Here is a 19,696-nt window from a genome sequence, read left to right as displayed (position 1 = left end):
GTGACAACTTACTAACCGTTTTATATAAATATCTGTCAACAAATTGTATTACGTTTTTTTTCGGTCTTCAGTTTTCTAACTTTGCAAAAAAGAAATAGATTTAGTTCAGTTTTTGTTTGTTTCTTGGCAGTAGTTGCACAAGATAAAATGGCTAAAAAAATACCACACATAGACCGGCCGACAGACAGACTTGGCTTTTAGCCAATAAATTAAACCACCATATTGCAAACGGAACAAATGTCGTTTAAAACTTTTGTAGTTTTATTTGATTTCCAAACTACGAACAAAACAAAGTTTGGTGTTCTCTTTTAATATTTTTGCTTTTACTATATTGGGGTTTTTTTCGTTGGCTACTATTATTCCATAACATTTTAGAACGCTGCGTCCATTTTGCAAACAAAACAGTCCACTTGATGTGGCTGATAATATTCATTGTCAAATTGCATTTTCTTGTTAAGCCATTAGATTGCAACGAAATGACAGAAAATGATAATATATGGGCCTCCACCCTTCGCTACTCCCGCTAGAGAGTGGTAAATAAGAAAAGAACAAAACAGTAAGAAAACGTTATTGACGCCCATTTTGTTTGTTCACTTGAATTTGCTAACTTACAATTTAAAATAACTTTATCTATTTCTCACTATTAAGTAAAAATTTAAAAATCTTTTGTTTATCTTTTCCTCAATAATCCTATGTAGCGGAGTCCTTACGTTTACTTCCTTAACTGTGGCACCTTACGCAATCGCTTCATTTTACGCCTGAATGAATCACGTGATCTGGTGGAACGTGCTCGTGAATCAGTTTATTTAATACAAAGGTAAGTAGCAGACAAAATATACAGCAACTTTGATTTTACTCAAGCGTATGCATAATGCACACGTAACTTCATACTAAGTAGTATGTAAACATAAAATACTCTTTACCGTTTTTAAACTCCTTTATTAGAATGAGCCAAGAAACGTATCCACGTATAGATGTACACAAAACACTAGAGTCCATGGATAATGATTTAGAGGAAACGAAACGTAATCTCACCGTTTTATCAGCAACTTTGGATAGACGTGCCATAGATCGTCATTATTCAGAGGCTTTAAGAGGTCTTTGTGGCGGCGGTCTTTTAGGTTTAAGTCTGATGATGGTAGCCGGCCTTTTGACATCTTTTCTCTTCACCATACTTGTCTATGCCGATTCACATGCTTGGATCTATTTAAGCAAACGAAGGTACTTGGTTTGGTCTTTCAAATAAACTGTCTTGCATTTCATTCTTCATTTATTTCATTCTTATGATAATTATAGACCCTCTGTGGATGCCGATAAATCCGAAACAGCACCTTTATTCCCCTCTAATGCACCAAGTGCAAATATATCACCCACAGCACCAGTCCATCATACGGGCACTATTAATCGTACCCTTTTACATCATCAGCAGACCCATGGCGTGTCCGCAGGCCATAGTGGCACCTTGGGTGGCACACGCAGCAATGGTGCCGCCAATGGATTGAGAACAGGGTTGGCATCATACAACAATCATCATAAAACTAACACACTACATAGTGGTGGTGGTGCGGCTGGTAGTGGCAAATTATCACCCTCACCACCGCCAGGTTATGATGTTGTGGTGCATGGCACAAGGCATGGCTTTTATTAATTTTTTATTTTATTTATTTTTTTTTTCAACTTAATTTTTCACATTTTTTTCTCTAAACGCATATTTCTGAATTCGTTTTTCCTATATACAAACACTAGCAAGGTCGATGTGTTTTAAGTTTGGACCAGTGTCCTTAACAAGCTATCTAGGTATATGTACAAAAACGGAGGCAACTACTTAAGAAACTGCAGCTTTTTTTAAGTTTTACAAACTATTTTTTTGACCACTTTAATGAACACTTAAATTCACATTTTTTTGTTATTTTATTGCTTTAATTCAAAGAGCAACTTAAACAAAGTTTCCTACTTTAAAAACTGCTTGACCAAAAGAAGTGCCTTTAAATATAAAATGTTACATCATACAATTTTTTTCTCATAATTGCATAATTGTTTAAATATTATTTTAAAAACAATGTTAATATATGTTTTTTTATTTTTGTATAAATACGCTCAATTAATTTTTATATTTATATGGAAATATTTGTATTTAAAGTTGATAAATTTATATTTATTTAACACCAATAGTAGATACACACATACACATGCTAACAGATCTGAGCGAGATATATAAAAAGTATATAAATGTACATATATATAAATGTCACTAGGATATTTTGCACTCATACAAGCACAAACTTAACAGAATTTGCACTATTAATATGTACATTATACATACATATACATAAAAAAGGGGTATATGTAGTTTAAAAAGGGAAATTTAAAACAAACTGGCGAATATTTATGTATTATTTAACAAATGCTTACATACACATATATATGTCATATTAGTATGATCCTATTCCTAATCCTTGGAAAGAACCCAAATGTTATAAAAATGGCGCAAAGAAAAAATATTATAATTTATTAATCTTTTTATTAATGAAATACTACAACAAAGCCTAAAAGTTTCGCCTAAATGAATAAAAAATTAAATTTTTAATTTGAAAAAATTTAAGAAAAATGTCCCTTTTTGTTTATCATTTCCTGTTTGCATAAAGTTGCAAAAACAAATTTAAGAGAATCCATGACTTTTATTTTCTTTTACATGGGGAATTTTTACTTTTAATATGGCAGCACTGTTTAAAGAAATACATGAAACTTTGCAAAAACAATTTTAAGAGAAATAAAAAACAAAATTACTTACAAATATTATTTCTTTATCCGTTTATATTATTCGAAGATTTTTTTGAATTACATTTATTATATTATATTTTGAAATTTACTTTTTTGCATAAAACAACTTTAAAAAACACTAAAATATATATTAAAACATGCCATAGATATTTTCTATTACTCTTTTTTATAACATTATTATACATATTTTGAATTTTATTGAAATTATTTTATTTTATTAAAACTTCTACTTTTATTAATTACAACATAAAAACCCTTTTCAACAATTCTATGAAACTGACTTTTTTTTCAAAACAAAACACTGAAATAACCAACAATAACAACAGGCCATTCATTTAATGAGAGCGTTGCTTTTTCATGCTCTTTTTTTACTCTTTTATATTTTTTGCACCACACTCAAACACAATAACAAAACTAAATGCATTTTATAGAAAACAATAACAACAACAGGTGACTGCTTTAAAACAACGATTGGCGAGTGATGGACGAACAAATTTTCAACAACTTTACACACTTTTTTAGCGAATTAAATAAAACTTTTCCAAAAATATTTTTATATACAAATATTAAGCAACACTTTATTAACATTTTTCTGCAAAAATATTTTACTTTTCACTATTATTTCTATACAAAACTATTAATTTTCTAAAACATAAGCAATTAACGTCCGAACCGTGTGAAAAATGCGCTTAAACTGATTACATGTTCTAAAAAACGAAAGTAAACTGTCAAGTGTTCTAAAATCTTGGACAAGTAAGAAAAGGAAGTGACAGTTGGTATTTTTTGTTGTTATACGTTACTTTATTATGATGGTTTGGAATTAATATTTGGAAAACATTTTTAAAGTTTAAAGTTTGAGGGTTTAAAACTGTTTTAAAAGTATTTGTCTTTCAAATACTTATTTACATATAATCATTATTTTTATTTTAAATTCGCTATACATACATATGTATGTATGTACGTATGTATTTCAAAACAAAACTGAGGACTTTTTTCTATTAAATATGTAAATCTAATGTTGCAAAAACAAATTTAAGAGAAATATAAAACTATACTTACATTTATGTTTCTTTGGTTATTTCGTTTTGGATCACATTAATTAATATTATTGACTTTTTTAAATAAAACAACATTTATATAAAACACTTAAATAATTTATAACAGGCCATTTAAAAGCATAGATATTTGCTTTTTGATATCATTATTATATTTTTAAAAATAAAATTGATTGAGATTATTTTATTTCATTAAAACTTCTTTTTTAATTACATATCTACTTTTCAACATATTGAACCTTTTTCTATTATTTAATGAAACGGATCTTTTTCCAAAACAAAACACTAAAATAAACAACAATAAAAACAGCTCATTCATTTATTGAGTGCCTAGCTTTTTCATACTCTTCTTTTGCTCTTTTTTATTTTTTTGCACCATACTCAAACATAACAACAAAATTACATGGCTTTTGATACAAAACAATAACAACAACAGGTGACTGCATTAAAACGATGCTTGGCGAGTGATTGACGAACAAAATTTTAAAAACTTTACACACATTTTTAACATATAAAATTTAACTTTTCCAAAAATATTTTTATATACAAATATTAAGCAATACTTTATTAACATTTTTCTGCAAAAATATTTTACATTTCACTATTATTTCTAGACAAAACAATTAATTTTCTAAAACATTAACAATTAACTTCCGAACCGTGTGAAAAATGCGCTTAAACTGATTACATGTTCTAAAAAACGAAAGTAAACTGTCAAGTGTTCTAAAATCTTGGACAAGTAAGAAAAGGAAATGACAGTTGGTATTTTTTGTTGTTATACGTTACTTTATTATGATGGTTTGGAACTAATATTTGGAAAACATTTTTAAAGTTTAAAGTTTGAGGGTTTGAAATTGTTTTAAAAGTATTTGTCTTTCAAATACTTATTTACATATAATAATTTTTTTTGTTTTAAATTCGCTATACGTACATAAATATGTACGTATTTCAAAACAAAACTGGGGACTTTTTTCTATTAAAGTGCCTGCACTGTTTTTAGGAAAATGTGTAAATCTAAAAATGCAAAACAAATTTAAGAGAAATATAAAATAAAATTACTTACATTTATAATTTCCTTTTCCGCTTATGTTTCTTTGGATATTTTGTTTTGGATCACATTAATTAATATTATTGACTTTTTCAAATAAAACAACATTTATATAAAACACTTAAATAATTTATAACAGGCCATTTAAAAGCATAGATATTTGCTTTTTGATATCATTATTATATTTTTAAATTAAAATTGAGATTATTTTATTTTATTAAAACTTCTTTTTTAATTACATATCTACTTTTCAACATATTGAACCTTTTTCTATTATTTAATGAAACGGATTTTTTCCAAAACAAAACACTAAAGTATACAACAATAACAACAGCTCATTCATTTATTGAGTGCCTAGCTTTTTCATACTCTGCTTTTGCTCTTTTTTATTTTTTTTGCACCATACTCAAACATAACAACAAAATTACATGGCTTTTGATACAAAAAATAACAACAACAGGTGACTGCATTAAAACAACGATTGGCGAGTGGTTGACGAACAAATTTTTAAAAACTTTACACACATTTTTAATATATAAAATGAAACTTTTCCAAAAATATTTTTATATACATATATTAAGCAACACTTTATTAACATTTTTCTGCAAAAATATTTTACATTTCACTATTATTTCTAGACAAAACAATTAATTTTCTAAAACATTAACAATTAACTTCCGAACCGTGTGAAAAATGCGCTTAAACTAAATAAATGTTCTAAAAAACGAAAGTAAACTGTCAAGTGTTCTAAATTGTTGGACAAGTGAAAAAAGTAAAAGACAGTTGGTGTTATTTTGTTGTTATTAAATTAGAGTTTTAAATAATTATATGTATTTAATAAACATTTAAAATGTTTGTTTTATTAATTGAAGTTTAAGTTTTTTAAAAATGATTTTTCTGCAATTTTATAATTATTGTTGTATATGTATGTATGTATGTGTACTTATATTTAGCATGTTTTTTTTCAAATTTGTAAATATAAATGTTTCCTTTAATATTACAAAACATATTCAAGATAAATGCTAAACAAATTACTTATGTATTTTTTTTTGTTTATAAACTTAAATTTTTAATGTTAGTTTATACATAAATAGATATCTGTGTGTTGTTAGTGTTGTATTAAACTTTGTGTTCTGTTTATTCCCTTTATTAAGAAGTTATTTTTTCTCGGCTATCAAGTCCTGGTTAACATAGTTTCCTTATTTTTTGTTCGTCCATAAACTAGTTTATGCCAATTGTTAACAACTGCTAGAAATATATAAAGTTTTAATTTGATTACCGCTGAAATTGAAATATTCCTAGTTTTAAAAGCGTAAATAGTTTTTATTGAACAAATGTAAATAAACAGGTCATACTACAGATAAACAGTGAAGAGCAAAATTATAGCAAATATATTGAAATTGTGGCAGATTCCCTAAACTAAATAATCACTTACCTTGCATTAGTTAAAAGTATATACATATGTACTTCTTTGTCTTTGTTTCTCTTGATCTCCCTATATTTATACTCTCCAATACTAGTTTTTATATTTCCACTGGAAAACTGTTTTTAACACATTTAACTATCACTTTCTTTAAATCATACCATATTATGAGCTCCCTAAGAAAACTTATCAATATTCATTCAATAAATATAAAAAATTACAACAAAAACCATAAAAACATTTTGTACTTCATTTCACATTAGGAACAGCACCTTATGTTCCCATAAAAAAAAGTTATTTGAGAACGAAGAAATAAGTTTATTTGCAAAATACTACGTGGCCTACTTTGGGGGAACACAAACGGGTTTATTTAATTGTTAAATAACGATTATTTCAATTTAAATTTATATCTTTTGTTTTTAATTTAGTTCACCTATAACTAAATATCTGCACTTTAATAAAAACCTTTATAAACAGTTTGTATATACAAATATTTAAGTCTATTATATCAAATCAATCATATTTATGCAAACATCACACATTTATAAATCTGTACGCCCAACTAGTTTACAATAATTAATTTGTTACATGTTTTTTCTGCCCCTTAGATCTTCGGGCCATCATACCTTAGGGCGACTGCCTTCGCATCAGCAACCCAGCTATATGCCTGGTCCTAATAACGGCAAATATGCCACACTTAGCAAACAATGTAAGACTTTGGAAGCCAACGATTTTTACTGAGATTCGCTTGCCTGCAGCTCTAATGCAGGCAATAGCAGTATACGACTTAATAGCATTACCGCCTCCAATGGTATTGGAAGAAATTCAATTAAAAGTATGTTTGCCTCAGCCACTCTACCACGTTCGGCTGGTTCTTCGCTACGTTCTGTATTGTCCGCCCAAACTTCGAATACGGTTTGCAGATCAACTGGCAATGGTTTGGATCTGGATGACGATAAGGATCCACGTGATGTTACCAACAATAGCTTTAATCGTTTCGATCCCAAATACATTAGCATAGGTCCGAAAGCGGTAAGGGGCAATAATAATTTGAGTGTGCTAGCTGCTGCTACGGCCAATAAGTGTGCTACTTTAGGGCGACCACATGGTGGTCGTTATGGAGGATCCTTGAAGGGTACTAGTCCTTCTCCTAATTTGCGTAGTGCCAAGACTCCTTCAATTTCAACCGTATCCAAAGACTATTGTCCTCAGCCGGATTGCATACCTCAATCATATGTGAATAATACTACTGAAATGCTAGTGCCTCAGGCAACTCAGCCACCGCCTCCACCTCTTCCGCCGCCAAAGCCCAAGAATACATTTACCGAGATACCGGGCACTACAGGTGTAGGCAGTTCATATGCCAAAGAACAATTACAAATGCAATTACAAATTCAGCAACAGCAGCAACAACAGCAGCCTCAGCAATATCAATTACAAGAGATACAACCAGCAACAGTAACACCTACAGTTCAGCGACCATTGCCAGTTCAGCATCATCCACCGACAACACATATTCTGCCACCGTCAGCGGTCTACAGTATCGAGAGCTCCAGTTATCAACAACAACAGCAGCAGCAACAACAATTACAGCAACAAATACAACAGCAGCAGAATGAACCTCCTCCTCCTTTACCACCACCACAAATCATACCCTCCGTTGCATCCAGACCTCTACCTCCACAACCAGTAGCCGCACCTGCACCACCACCACAACTACCCCGCTCTCTAAATCCAAATTCAATCATTAATCAACCTTTACCCGAAATACCTACACAACAAAATCAACCGCAACCAGCCCCTCCACCCGTTCAGCAATCCAAAATATCACCCCAGCCCTTGTGTGCAGCCAACCTAAACCAGTATCGTTCGCTGCAAAGACCACAGCAGCAGAAACTGCAACTACCAGCACAAACTCAAACCACTTCACAACAGCAACTGAATCAATTGAACCAAACTCAGCCTCAAATCCAATTGCAACCACCTAGTCTACCACCTAAAAATCGTCACAAATCTCGAGAGCACAACTCGAATATCCAACAAATGCAGACTCTACCTCCCAAATCAAATAGTTTACGCCACCAACAAGTAGCCACGAACAACTACGAACAGGAAAGAGATCGCGAACGAGATAGAGAACGTCAAAGAGAACGCGACCGGGATCGCGAACGAGAGAAACACGAACGTTCACGACGCTCCGAGACCTTGGACAATGCACGTTCAAATGCCGCCTACATGGATCAACATTCCATTTCAGTCAAAAAGCAACATTCTTATGAAACCTCACAGCCATCAAGCTATCATCAACGCCATCCTGCAGCGACCACGCCAAACAACAACTACCATTCAACCATCTTAACGAAGCAACAACATCAGCAACAATTGCTGGTCGAGGCTCACCAGCAACAGATGTACTATCGCTCGCTAAAACGTGGTGGATCTCATGCCAACAATGACATGTATTCGGTGACCGAATTGTAGGAATGCGCCTGCTGTGGCGGCGGTGTTGATGTCGTGAGACGCACTAAGTGTTCCACAGCATCTAATGCCTCTGCCGCAGCAATGGGCAATAGTTCATGCGTAGCACCCATACCTCTACCGCCCAAGAAACACCAACGTTCCTCGTCAAGCGGCAGAGAACCTCGAGAATCGGCGGTATCCGCCTCATATAATGCCAACAAGTGCGAAGACCACGAATATGATGAATATTGTCCGGGAGCATATGAGCCCCAAACGCCTCACCATCAGGGCTCCAGGCAATCTCACCTTTCCACCGGCAACTCCTCAACATCAACGAAACATCAACAAAGGTCTGCTACATTTGATGTGGCTGATGCTCGTGATTATGAGCTGAAACGTTTGGGCAATCGAAGATCCCAGTCGCAAAATGCTACCAATTTAAAGCAAGCACGAAATGGTGGCTTAGTGGTCAGCAGCGCTGATCACCATCGTGGAGAACGTACGCATGATCGTGAGCGAAGTCGCAGTGATCATCGCATATCCAGCTATGCATGCGATGATTCCTCTTTAGCCATGAGTCATGCTTTCAGTGGGAATGTGGGTAATGGTACCATAACGCATCATCACAACCATCACCAGCAACAACAGATGCAACAACAACAACATCGGCAACAACAACGCCGCGAAAAAACATTTAAAGTATGATTTTTAGAGACGTCATAAAAATTTAGCCCCACTACCGAGGGGTCACCCACACCCAAGCGGGTGCAAACCATCTATGTGGCAACGTGGTAAAAACACCCTACTAACAGCTGGCAATTTTGAATGACATTCATTCATCATGCAATCGAACGAACAAGATCATTTGCCCAGAGTATGGCGGAGGTGACTGGTAAAAGGTAACCAAAGTGGTGGCGGCAAAAGGAGCGGATTTGTAATAATAATGATAATTTTAAGGAGACCAGCTGTGGATTTGTTGCTTTATTTAATTGTAACTAATTATGTTGGCACAATTGGCACCGTTAGTTCCGCCTAGTAGTTTTAATGTTACTTATACTAAAAATTAATTGAAATTTGCTCTAAAGCTGTGAAACAAAATATTTGTATTTGTATTTTAGGGTATGTTTTTTATTACTTATTATTACTAAATCAGTTTTAATCAAAAGCGTTTAGGTTTTATTATATCATTATAGTAAGAAAAACAAATCAGTTGTAGTGGCAACAGTGGAGTTTAAATTGTGACTCTCATCACACACTTTCACTTCACTTCAAAACTAATACGAAAACAAAAACTTACTCACTGCTCAATTGTTTCATTACAACACCAAAGCACTCTCCAAACTACAGACAAGAGATACAAAAGAAACCATAAATTATAATCCAAAAAATTAAATAATAAAGTGAAAATTAACGGGATAAACCAAAGTTTCCCCCTCTGCTTTCTATAATTTTACAAATTTTTAACTAACCAAGATACAATTATTCTGTTGCATTGAAAATACTTGAACAATGATTTCTTCTCAACCAAACTTACTCTCTAATGCTCTCTAGAAATACCTTGGATTTGATAATTGTATTAAGTCCGTTATTGCAAATTGCTTAATCTCAAAACAAAAGAGAAATAATTTTTATTATTACTTTTTTATAAAAAAAAATAAGTTGTATTCCTTTTTTTAAACTTTATTTATTAGTTTATTATTATTATTATTATAAGAAGTAAAAATTAGCAAAAAGAATCAAAAAACGAAAAGGAAATTCAAAGCGTTTAAATTAACAAGTAATTATTATTATGAATACCGTTGCGAAATGTCAAAATAAAACAAAAATTTTTGTGACGTCTATAAACCAACAAACAAAACAAACAACATCAAAAGTTATATTTAATATTTAATCAATCAAAATACAATTACAAATACAACATACATTTAAACAAATACGTATTATAAACAATTTACAAAATAACATTAACTCTAACATATACTACTAAATACTACATATTTATTATACAAAAAAACATTTGCTTACATTCATACATACATATTTATAAACATAAAATAATCCTTAAAGATACATCCTTTTCATACACACTCTCTCATATACAAAAACATAGAAAACATACTAATACACTTTAAGGCATGAACAAACATGTTTAGGAGACACATTAAAAAAATACAATTTTGTACGTATTACTAAAAAGAAAAACAAGTAAAAGTTAAAAAAGAAAAAAGTCTAAGCAATAATTCAGGTCTTTTTAACAAAAAATGCATTTATTATATTTAAAAACTACAACAACAATGGAAAGCTTTTTCTAAAAGGATTCATCAAAGCTTAAAGCAAGGTTTGAGTCTTACTTCAAGGAGTATAATATAAATCTTTCGAATTGATATAAATGTTGTTGTGGTTTTTACAAAAACTTATTTTTCATAACCGGTCTGAAACTTTAAATGAAATAAATATAAATATTACTTTTATACTTTTTTTGTTTAACCGGTTTTTGTAAATAATTTATAGTCCTTTTTTGTATTATTTCAAAAACTTTAGTTTAAAGGAAAAAGCACAAACGTTTATACAAAAAAAATACTCTTTCTTGTAACCTTTAACCCTTTCCTAACTCTCTCTCTCACTCTAAATCTAAAATAACGTATTTTAAACTCTTGTACTCTCTTGATCCTTAAAACAAATTTATATAAAATATATATAAAAAACCAAACATACATACATTAACATTATTACTCTCTAACTCTCTCGAAATCTCATTCTACACTTGAAGATAAAAGTCACAATTATGTAGTTTATTAGATAATAATCCACTGCGTTAACATTTTATATAAAAAAAAACATAGTTTAAAATTTAAAATTTATATACATTATAGTATAAACTGCGTATATAAATAGTTACAAACAAAATTATGTGTAAAATAATTAATAAAAAAAAAAACATAAAAACCTTGTAATAAATATTTGTTAGTAATATTTTTCTGCTGTGCAGATGCAAATAATTATGTAAACGTAGACAAAAACAAAATCAATAGAGTATTAATTAACAATTTTCAAGATTTCAAGTAAAAAACAGAAAAATACATATTAATGGTCTGGTTAACGAGAGATAAGGCAAAAGTAATGGAAACTTTTTATGAAATATTTTAAATTACAAAAATTAAAAATGATTTTAATGAATTTAAATTATTTTGAAACAATATTTTTGTTGTATAATTGAATTTGAAAACAATTATAACAAACTGTATTAAAATCTTTTATTGATATTTTGAAATCAAATATTTTGTTAATTTTCTTGTTAGACAGACTGTTGAGGATATCTAAATAATAAAATGCAAATTCTTATTTATTTTTTTACAAATAAACTATAAATTTTAAAATAGATTTGGTCTAAAAATTAAAATACAACATTTTTTATATAGTTTAAAAATAAAGGCAACGAATATTAAATTAAAATAAACAATAAATTTTATTGGAAACCTAAACATTCCAGCAAACATGTAAAAGATTCAAACAATAGCATTTATTTGAAAATAAAAATAAAGCTCAGTTTACTCTATTTATATTACAAATCAAAAAAAATCTTTAAAATATTTAAATAGAGTAAATTTAGCTTTAAATGAAAACTTCACAAATAATTTTATTTTGATATTTTTTCATTCATATATGATTTGAAAATTTCCTGCGTGTATTCATTTTTATATTGTATTTATTATTAAACAAATTTCCTATTTTTTTGCTAAACTATTATTTTGTATTATATATTTTTTTTTAGATTTTTAAAACACTTGTACATAATTATTATAAATTGTTTTTATTTAAAAAATACATAAAACTAAACTGAAAAAAATAGTCACAAATTGAGTTTTTCTTTTAACAAAAAAAGAAAAACTTGAATTGTTTAAAACAAGAAAACATCATAACATATAGACAATGATAACTGAACCTGAAATCTAAAGGTTTTTCTTACATCTAACATGCAAACAACATAAAATACATAAAAATTTAGCCTTAAGTCGAATTTAAGACCGAAAGAAGAATTACTTTTAAGACAACCCTCCTCAAAATAATAAAATTAAAAGAAATTTAAATAAAAACTATAAAAGAAAACAACAGAAAATAACCAAATAATTAAATAAATTTAATAATTTATTATATTAAATTAAAAAAAAACAAAAACCACACAACTGAAAAAAAAAACAAATAAATAAAATAGTAGGTATATTAGTTGTTAAATTAAATTAAAAAAATATTCGAAGATTAACATTTTAGATCAAAATAATTATAAACAAAAACGAAAGACAAATGAAATGAAAATTTTAGTAAAACAAACAACAACAACAAAAAATCATATAAATAAAATTCTGTAGCTGATTGAGTATAGCCATTAAAAATGTTTATAAAACTCCCATTCTTGTTAGTGATTCAATTTAATTATAAAAGAAAATTTCACAAAAAAAAAAAAAAATAAAAATAAATTTAAATTAAAAAAGACAAAATATTAAAAAAAATCAACTTTTTAAACAGAAATTAAAAAATACTTTACAAAACTTTTTTCAAAATAATTTCATATACAAAACAACTGAAAACACACACACACATTTATATACATAGTTAATAGTTAAAGAAAAATATATTAAACCTAAAAAACCACAACAAATATTAAACAATTTTAACAAACAAAAGAAAAAAAAACTCTAGTTAAACTATTAAAATTCTCATATATGTATTCCAAAAAAATAACGAAAAAAATAATAAAACTTTAAAAACCCAAACCTCTATCTTTAAAGAAAAAAATATTCAAATTTATGTTTTTGTAACTATTTGTAAATTTGTTAACACTTAAAATAAAACAAAAAAAAAAACTCTTACTATATATCAAACAAAACCTTGATCCCTTAAAACTTTTTCCTCAGATTAAAGTAAAAACAAAAAAATAGTTTCAAATGCACACTTTCCCCTGCATAAAACGACAGAGTAAGAAAAAAATTTAATTAAAAAAACCCAAAACTGTAGTTAAATATTTACATTTACCATTCATATTCAATATTGATGCATTCAACAGTCAGCAATTATTTAATGATTGTTTGCCTGTTCGAGTGAAATATATTTATAATGAATGATTGAAAGAAATAAATTGCATTTTAATGAAAACGATGGCATTAAGCTGTATTTAGTTATTAAGTTTAAAGTTAAAAAAAAAGCAAACGGCAAGAAATTATTTTTCATTTTACAATTAAATTACAACCAAACAACCGACATCATACATAAATACATACATACACTGATGATCTATGTATAACGATAATGAAATTTAAAATTAATTATAAAATAAACAAAAAAAAAATATGTTAAAATAATAAAAGAAATAACGACGAACTGGAAGACGAACAAAAACTAAAAAAATAAACAAAAATCTAATTTAAAAAAAATCATAAAAATCTATGTTGTTTTATTTTAAATAATAATTTGTAGTTTACTTACGGTTTTGCTGAGGTCCCACGTTATTTTTTTTCAAATGAGTCCACTTTATATTCCTTATTAATTCACACCTGAAAATTTCAAATATTTTTACTGTTTCTTTACTATTTGCAGGAATTATGACACATTTTTTTAATAAAGTTTTCCATTTTTTGTTTTACCAAATTTTTCCTTTATTCTCTCCAATTTTCTACATTATCCTTAGAACTACTTGAGCCTGCATTTAAACCTGAACCTGTGGACTTTTCACAAGTAACACCCACATCCAAATGTTTACGTTGTATATCCTCATAAGTGTTAAAGAAAAAGTTATGATTATCTTGGGACACTTTGGTCAACCAGTCAAACCACATTTCTTCAGTTAATTCAGTGGCTCCCGAGTACATGGGATTGCGCGGTGTCATAAACACCAAACTACGGAATTGTTTTATAACCTCCTCCAAAGAATCGTGATACGTAGTCGCTGAAGGATTTTTTACCTCAGGCATAAGGAAACTATTAATTTTTGTTTCACCTTCGCTAGTACGATTTTTCTTACGATTTTGCATTTGTAGCAATTGCTGTTGCATTATATGATTCTCAGTGATTTGTCCCTTATAAATACGCAGTTGAGAATCCTTAAAGAATGCCTTGTACATTTGTTCCTGTATAGCCTGAGAGGCTGGAGTAAAATCCAAACGATTAGCTTTATTCTTAACAAACAAAATATTGGGAAAGTAATCGTGTAGAAAAGGCTTAACATCCTGTGAGGGTTTCATAAGTTCGCCAAAGCGTAGTAAATTTAAAAAGCTTAAATTAAAATAATCATCCTGCACCACCAGCAATAAATGACAAACCGACATTAAGCAAATAATACTGCCCAAATCCTCCAATTCATTATTGGTCATATCTTTTTTATAAGCATTCGATAGAACGGGTGGTGTATCCAATAGAATCATGCGATCGGAGGTAATAAACATATGAGTAGACTCGGTGCGTGAACGAGCCGAACATTTATTCAGCTTTAATTTGGTGGGAAATATGGAATCCTCTTCTACAAACACTTTTTCATAATAATTATAATCTATTTGCTCATTGGCTAGCAAATTTAAAATAGTCGATTTACCCACTCCCTGAGTACCAACTACACCTATAACTAGAAAGTCGGTATTGGATTTCATTAGCAGCTTTTTGGCACCGCCATTAATGGAGCCAGTAGATGAAATCACTGTTGCTGGTCGTGTCATTTGATATACGGGTTCCACTATATTAGATGGTTGTGTAATTTCATTAGAACCTGCTGAAGTTTCACGTGTGGTATTGGGACTGGAAGCCGGACTGATATTGGCCTTTTGGAAAATTATCGTTTTCTGTGGCACCTGTACAGAAACATGTTGTTCGTTATTAGTTAAAGCGGAAGAAGAGGCTACTTCAGCATTTACTGCGGTTTCGGTTTTTGTTTTCAATAATATCTTAGGTTGCACCTCCAACTCTTTGAACTGAGAACTTAAACCCAAGGCACGTTTGTCATCCTAGAGAGAAGATTAAAAGTTACAATGGATTGTTCTTGTTATAAATACATTAAAAATACCTTTGGCTTTCTGTAGCGCCTTCTTCTATCCGACATGTTTAGGTTGGAATTATTTTAGTTTGTTTATAATTAGAATTTCAGAAATATCAACATCAAAATATCAACAAAATCAAACTTCCAAATACAAAACTCTGATGTAGGTGCTGTTTATTGGGGGAGAATTTTTACGTGCGCAAATTTTGACCAAAAAAGTGGAAAAATAAGTTCTAAAATGTTTTGTTTATGCACTTGTACTAAAGTTGAGTTGAAAAATTCAGCTGTTTATGACTTTTGCAAGATAAGGAATTCATGCAAGGTGGCAGCATTTAGCTCTCTACACACAGCTGATGATTTTTTTAATAAATTTAACAGCTAAACTGTCAAACAAACAAAAACAGAGTTTCAAACAATCATCTTTACAAATTCCCCTTTTTCTATAAACAAAAACACATTTTAGTTTACTAGACGAGGACGAGGAATTTTATAATTTTGTGAATATTTTTTTTTAAATAAAAATGCCTCTAATAGTTATTTCGGGTTATCCAGCGAGCGGTAAAACAAGGAGAGCTTTAGAATTACAGAAATTTTTTGAAGAAAAGGGAAAACGTGTGCATCACATTTCAGAGAATAAAGCCATACCCAAGGCAGGTTTTCATAAAAATGTTTATTTTGCCGATTCCCAAAAGGAAAAGGTGGTCAGAAGTGATTTGAAGTCGGAAGCTTTAAGGTTGTTGGACAAAGAAAGTGTAGTAATACTAGATGCGGGCAATTATATTAAAGGTTAGTTAGTTGTCTAACTGACGGTTTATGATCAATGGAAATTCTTATTGGTTTAAGGTTATCGTTATGAATTGTTTTGTGCCACTAAAGCGGCCAGAAGTACTCAGTGCACATTGTTTTGTGGCATACAAAAGCAGCGAGCTTGGGAATTTAATCAACAGAGAAATGGTGTGGAAGTGTTGGATCTAGCCAAAGTGGAGGATGTTTCTAAACTGGACAACTCAAATATTCCTTACAGTCAAGAGATATTTGAAGGCTTATGTATGCGTTTTGAAGAGCCTCACGGTAATTGTAGATGGGATAGTCCATTATTTGTCTCCTTTCCAGATGATACTTTAGAATTTGAGGCCATATTTAGTGCTTTATTTGAATCTAAACCTTTGCCTCCTAATCAGTCAACACAAAATGTAAGTCCTCTACTAAAACTACAAATAATTAATGCCATATAATCACATAATTGCTTCTATTTATGCAGCCACCTCTAAGTTCTACTAATTACTTGTTCGAATTGGATCGCTTAACCCAGGAAATTGTTGGAAATGTATTGGCAGCCCGTAAAATTGGCATTATGGGTCCAGTACCTGTTAAAAATAGTGAAATCAAGGTACAAGTACCGGCCAATATGAATGCCATACAACTAAATAGACTGCGCAGACAGTTTCTCAATTATAGTAAACTCCACCATGCTACCTCTAGTTCTTTGGATAAAGTGCCTCAATTATTTGTGCAATTTCTAAACTCCAACTGCGGCGAAAATTAAAAAATCAAGTGAATATTTTTACATGTGCTCTTTTTTAATATAAAGTCTTTATTTATATAAATTTTTTATTACTTATTCTAGTTGCATCTAAAATTAAAAATTCATTTGTCTTATTAACAACATGATTTCCAATACATTTCTTTGGAAGTCGTTAAAAATCAAGTTAACATTAAAAATAAGAAGAAAATAAAAAAATTAAATGAAAAATTCACATAACATACATCAGGAAATGAAAAATAATTCATCATTTGAAGCCCTTTTCTAAAAAGAATGGTTTTCCTACTTCAAGGGAAATGAACCCTGAAAACCACCCGGAAAGCTATAACCATTTCCATGATCATCCACCTCATCATCATTTTCATTAACATCATCATTGCCCGGTATGTGCAAAGGTTTGCGGCATATCCAAAATAGACTTTCATACTCGCTCTTTAACATGGATTGAGGATTCTGGGCATATTTTGTGCGTACTCCGGTTTTTGAACTTAAAACCTCAAATCCCACACCAGTGATTACCACCATAATGTCCTCAAATGTAGGCTCAATACTTTCCTCATTTTGTATATCACTAAAGTGGTATAGAAGAGGTCCCAAATTGATCCAAATACCACCAGGAACTAAGATGTCATAAATAGTTTCTATAAAGTCTACCACATTATTAGCGCAGTCTATAAAAAAACAAGTGGCCACACAATTATACGTATCAGGTGTTTTGTAAACCTAGAACGATAAGAAGTTTGAGTAACTTGAGTTAGATGAAAACAAAATTTAAAAAATTACCTCCAGAAAATCTCCGGCTACCACGGATAGTATACCAGTTGGTCTGTTCTTTAAAGGGCAAACATCGGGAAAACGTACAGCAGCCACTTGATCAGCTCGACGTAAATTGTTGTCATGTTGATGTACCCAAGGATGTAAAGTGTACATGTTCTCACGAGAGCAATTGTTCAAGACAAAGTTAGAGGCTATCAACATAAAGTAGGAGAACTCATTGGCCTCGCACTCGTAACCTCGACAAGCCAGCTCGTAGGACAATCTACCCAAACCACAGCCAGGAACTAAAATTTTCACTTGCTCCACATTGCTGCATTAAAGAAATGAATTATTACAAGAATAATTAAGGTAAGTTTCAAATGCTATCTCATACCACTCCTTAGGGTCGAAATAATGTTCAATGGCTTCGATAATCGGTTGATACGATTGTTTGCGCTCTTCAGCCTCTTCCTCGCTCCAGTCACGGGCAATGGCTTTCAGTGTGGATTGGGCCTTTAAAATGTGAAAATGTTCAACATTCTCATCAGACTGTGTCAAAAGCACAAGTGTCAATATGTAGGGAAATCAGATCAACAATGATTTGTTTTCCCACACAAACACAGAGGAAAGAAACAAAAATGTTTCAACAATAAGTTTCAAATAATCTACAAACGTTTACACAAACACATACTATATGTACATAAACTTTTTAATACAACTGACTGGACAAGGGGGCATTTCCTCCGACAAAATGATTTTCAAGTAGATAGTTAAATAGAATATGAAATCTAACTTACGTTTTCCATATCAATGTGCCGTATTTTTGCTGCATGTTCATCCGATTTTCTATTACTGCTCATGGAGGCATCTCTTAAAGGATTTTCACTCAGCATTTCACTGATAACTTCTTGATTTTTGTCTATACAATCTCTTAAAGTGTTCAAGTGTTGACGATATTTTGTCAACATTTTCTGATGTCTTTTCGGTAATTGATTTAAATTCCATTCTGTTTTATTTACTCTTGATAGAGAAAATTTGCTACAATTTATAAATTTAATTTATTATCAATATCTGAAACTGCAAATCATTGGTTAAGTTACATACCGATATAACCTTAGAGCTGCTACAATCTTTTCTAAATGTTTTTTCTCTGTTTCCTCTTCTTCGGGTGTCAGCATTGGTGGTTCCGTAGCAATGTTGCTCAATGAAAACAAAGAGTTTGAAGAGTGTCTACGATCCATATTGTTGACTGAAGTACCCGATGTTGCTGCTAAAGGAGTTGGTATTTCGTTCATACCTAAACACGTTGCTCTATGGTTAAGAAAATTTTCAATGTCAATGTTTTCTTTTGTTCTCTTTTATGTTATTTTCTTTTATTAAACGAAATCTTACACAAGTTAGAAGTGCAGTTATACACGTTTGTTAACATATGTGAGGCGGAGCAAAACTTTGCTTAAATTCTTGTATAAATTGTTGCTAGGGCATTTCTAAACACTCTAGTCGAAATTAGTTAACAGAACCTTTGTTGTAATTGTAAATTTAAAACATATTTTTTTAAATGATTTATAAAAATAACAAAAATTCCTTACAACAAATCTGAAGAAAAAAA

General features: G+C 30.4%; 4 protein-coding genes across 6 annotated transcripts in view; 2 read left to right on the top strand and 2 right to left on the bottom strand.

The window, feature by feature from the left end:
* The window catches only part of LOC111677131, a 55,572-nt gene extending 44,079 nt beyond the window's left edge, over window positions 1-11,493 (top strand). Inside the window, 4 exon segments of the mRNA XM_046945506.1 lie at window positions 699-817; window positions 946-1,221; window positions 1,297-1,632; window positions 6,916-11,493. Coding sequence (XP_046801462.1) covers window positions 699-817; window positions 946-1,221; window positions 1,297-1,632; window positions 6,916-9,472 — 3,288 coding nt within the window. The 3' untranslated portion in view covers window positions 9,473-11,493.
* Window positions 11,494-14,393: 2,900 nt separating this feature from the next.
* Window positions 14,394-16,047, bottom strand: LOC111677132 (protein SMG9). Its single transcript, XM_023438203.2, has 2 exons — window positions 15,816-16,047; window positions 14,394-15,756 (listed from the first exon to the last, which is right to left on the bottom strand). Exons 1-2 carry the CDS (start codon window positions 15,849-15,851, stop codon window positions 14,419-14,421), a joined length of 1,374 nt encoding a protein of 457 aa, XP_023293971.2. The 5' UTR covers window positions 15,852-16,047; the 3' UTR covers window positions 14,394-14,418.
* Window positions 16,048-16,216: 169 nt separating this feature from the next.
* LOC111677129 (protein KTI12 homolog) lies at window positions 16,217-17,529 on the top strand. Of its 2 annotated transcripts, XM_046945512.1 has the most exons (4): window positions 16,217-16,574; window positions 16,632-16,981; window positions 17,050-17,342; window positions 17,416-17,529. In XM_046945512.1, exons 1-3 carry the CDS (start codon window positions 16,310-16,312, stop codon window positions 17,332-17,334), a joined length of 900 nt encoding a protein of 299 aa, XP_046801468.1. In that variant the 5' UTR covers window positions 16,217-16,309; the 3' UTR covers window positions 17,335-17,342; window positions 17,416-17,529. The 2 variants fall into 2 exon arrangements, with proteins under 2 accessions (XP_046801468.1, XP_023293966.2); XM_023438198.2 differs by having other exon boundaries at window positions 17,050-17,504.
* LOC111677127 (carnosine N-methyltransferase) lies at window positions 17,348-19,668 on the bottom strand. Of its 2 annotated transcripts, none has more exons than XM_023438196.2 (6): window positions 19,480-19,668; window positions 19,192-19,398; window positions 18,885-19,125; window positions 18,482-18,636; window positions 18,115-18,418; window positions 17,348-18,054 (listed from the first exon to the last, which is right to left on the bottom strand). In XM_023438196.2, the coding sequence occupies exons 2-6, from the start codon at window positions 19,380-19,382 to the stop codon at window positions 17,614-17,616; spliced, it is 1,332 nt and encodes a 443-aa protein (XP_023293964.2). In that variant the 5' UTR covers window positions 19,383-19,398; window positions 19,480-19,668; the 3' UTR covers window positions 17,348-17,613. The 2 variants fall into 2 exon arrangements, with proteins under 2 accessions (XP_023293964.2, XP_046801467.1); XM_046945511.1 differs by having other exon boundaries at window positions 18,482-18,600; window positions 19,480-19,665.
* Window positions 19,669-19,696: the final 28 nt, after the last annotated feature.

This window comes from Lucilia cuprina, chromosome 3, assembly GCF_022045245.1.
Source record: "Lucilia cuprina isolate Lc7/37 chromosome 3, ASM2204524v1, whole genome shotgun sequence".
Lineage (NCBI taxonomy): Eukaryota > Metazoa > Arthropoda > Insecta > Diptera > Calliphoridae > Lucilia > Lucilia cuprina.
The sequence above is the reverse complement of the archived record's forward strand: the minus strand, read 5'-3'. Positions and strand labels throughout refer to the sequence as shown.

Bases quoted from the DNA above. Each gene is read 5' to 3' on its own strand.
- LOC111677132 (XM_023438203.2), bottom strand. From the start codon at position 15,851: ATGTCGGATAGAAGAAGGCGCTACAGAAAGCCAAAG. The intron at 15,757-15,815 runs GTATTTTTAATG...TCTTCTCTCTAG, and splicing joins GGCGCTACAGAAAGCCAAAG to GATGACAAACGTGCCTTGGG.
- LOC111677129 (XM_046945512.1), top strand. From the start codon at position 16,310: ATGCCTCTAATAGTTATTTCGGGTTATCCAGCGAGCGGTAAAACAAGG. The intron at 16,575-16,631 runs GTTAGTTAGTTG...TATTGGTTTAAG, and splicing joins TGCGGGCAATTATATTAAAG to GTTATCGTTATGAATTGTTT. The intron at 16,982-17,049 runs GTAAGTCCTCTA...CTATTTATGCAG, and splicing joins CTAATCAGTCAACACAAAAT to CCACCTCTAAGTTCTACTAA.
- LOC111677127 (XM_023438196.2), bottom strand. From the start codon at position 19,382: ATGAACGAAATACCAACTCCTTTAGCAGCAACATCGGGTACTTCAGTC. The intron at 18,637-18,884 runs GTAAGTTAGATT...CTTTTGACACAG, and splicing joins GGCACATTGATATGGAAAAC to TCTGATGAGAATGTTGAACA. The intron at 18,055-18,114 runs GTAATTTTTTAA...TTATCGTTCTAG, and splicing joins TAGCCGGAGATTTTCTGGAG to GTTTACAAAACACCTGATAC.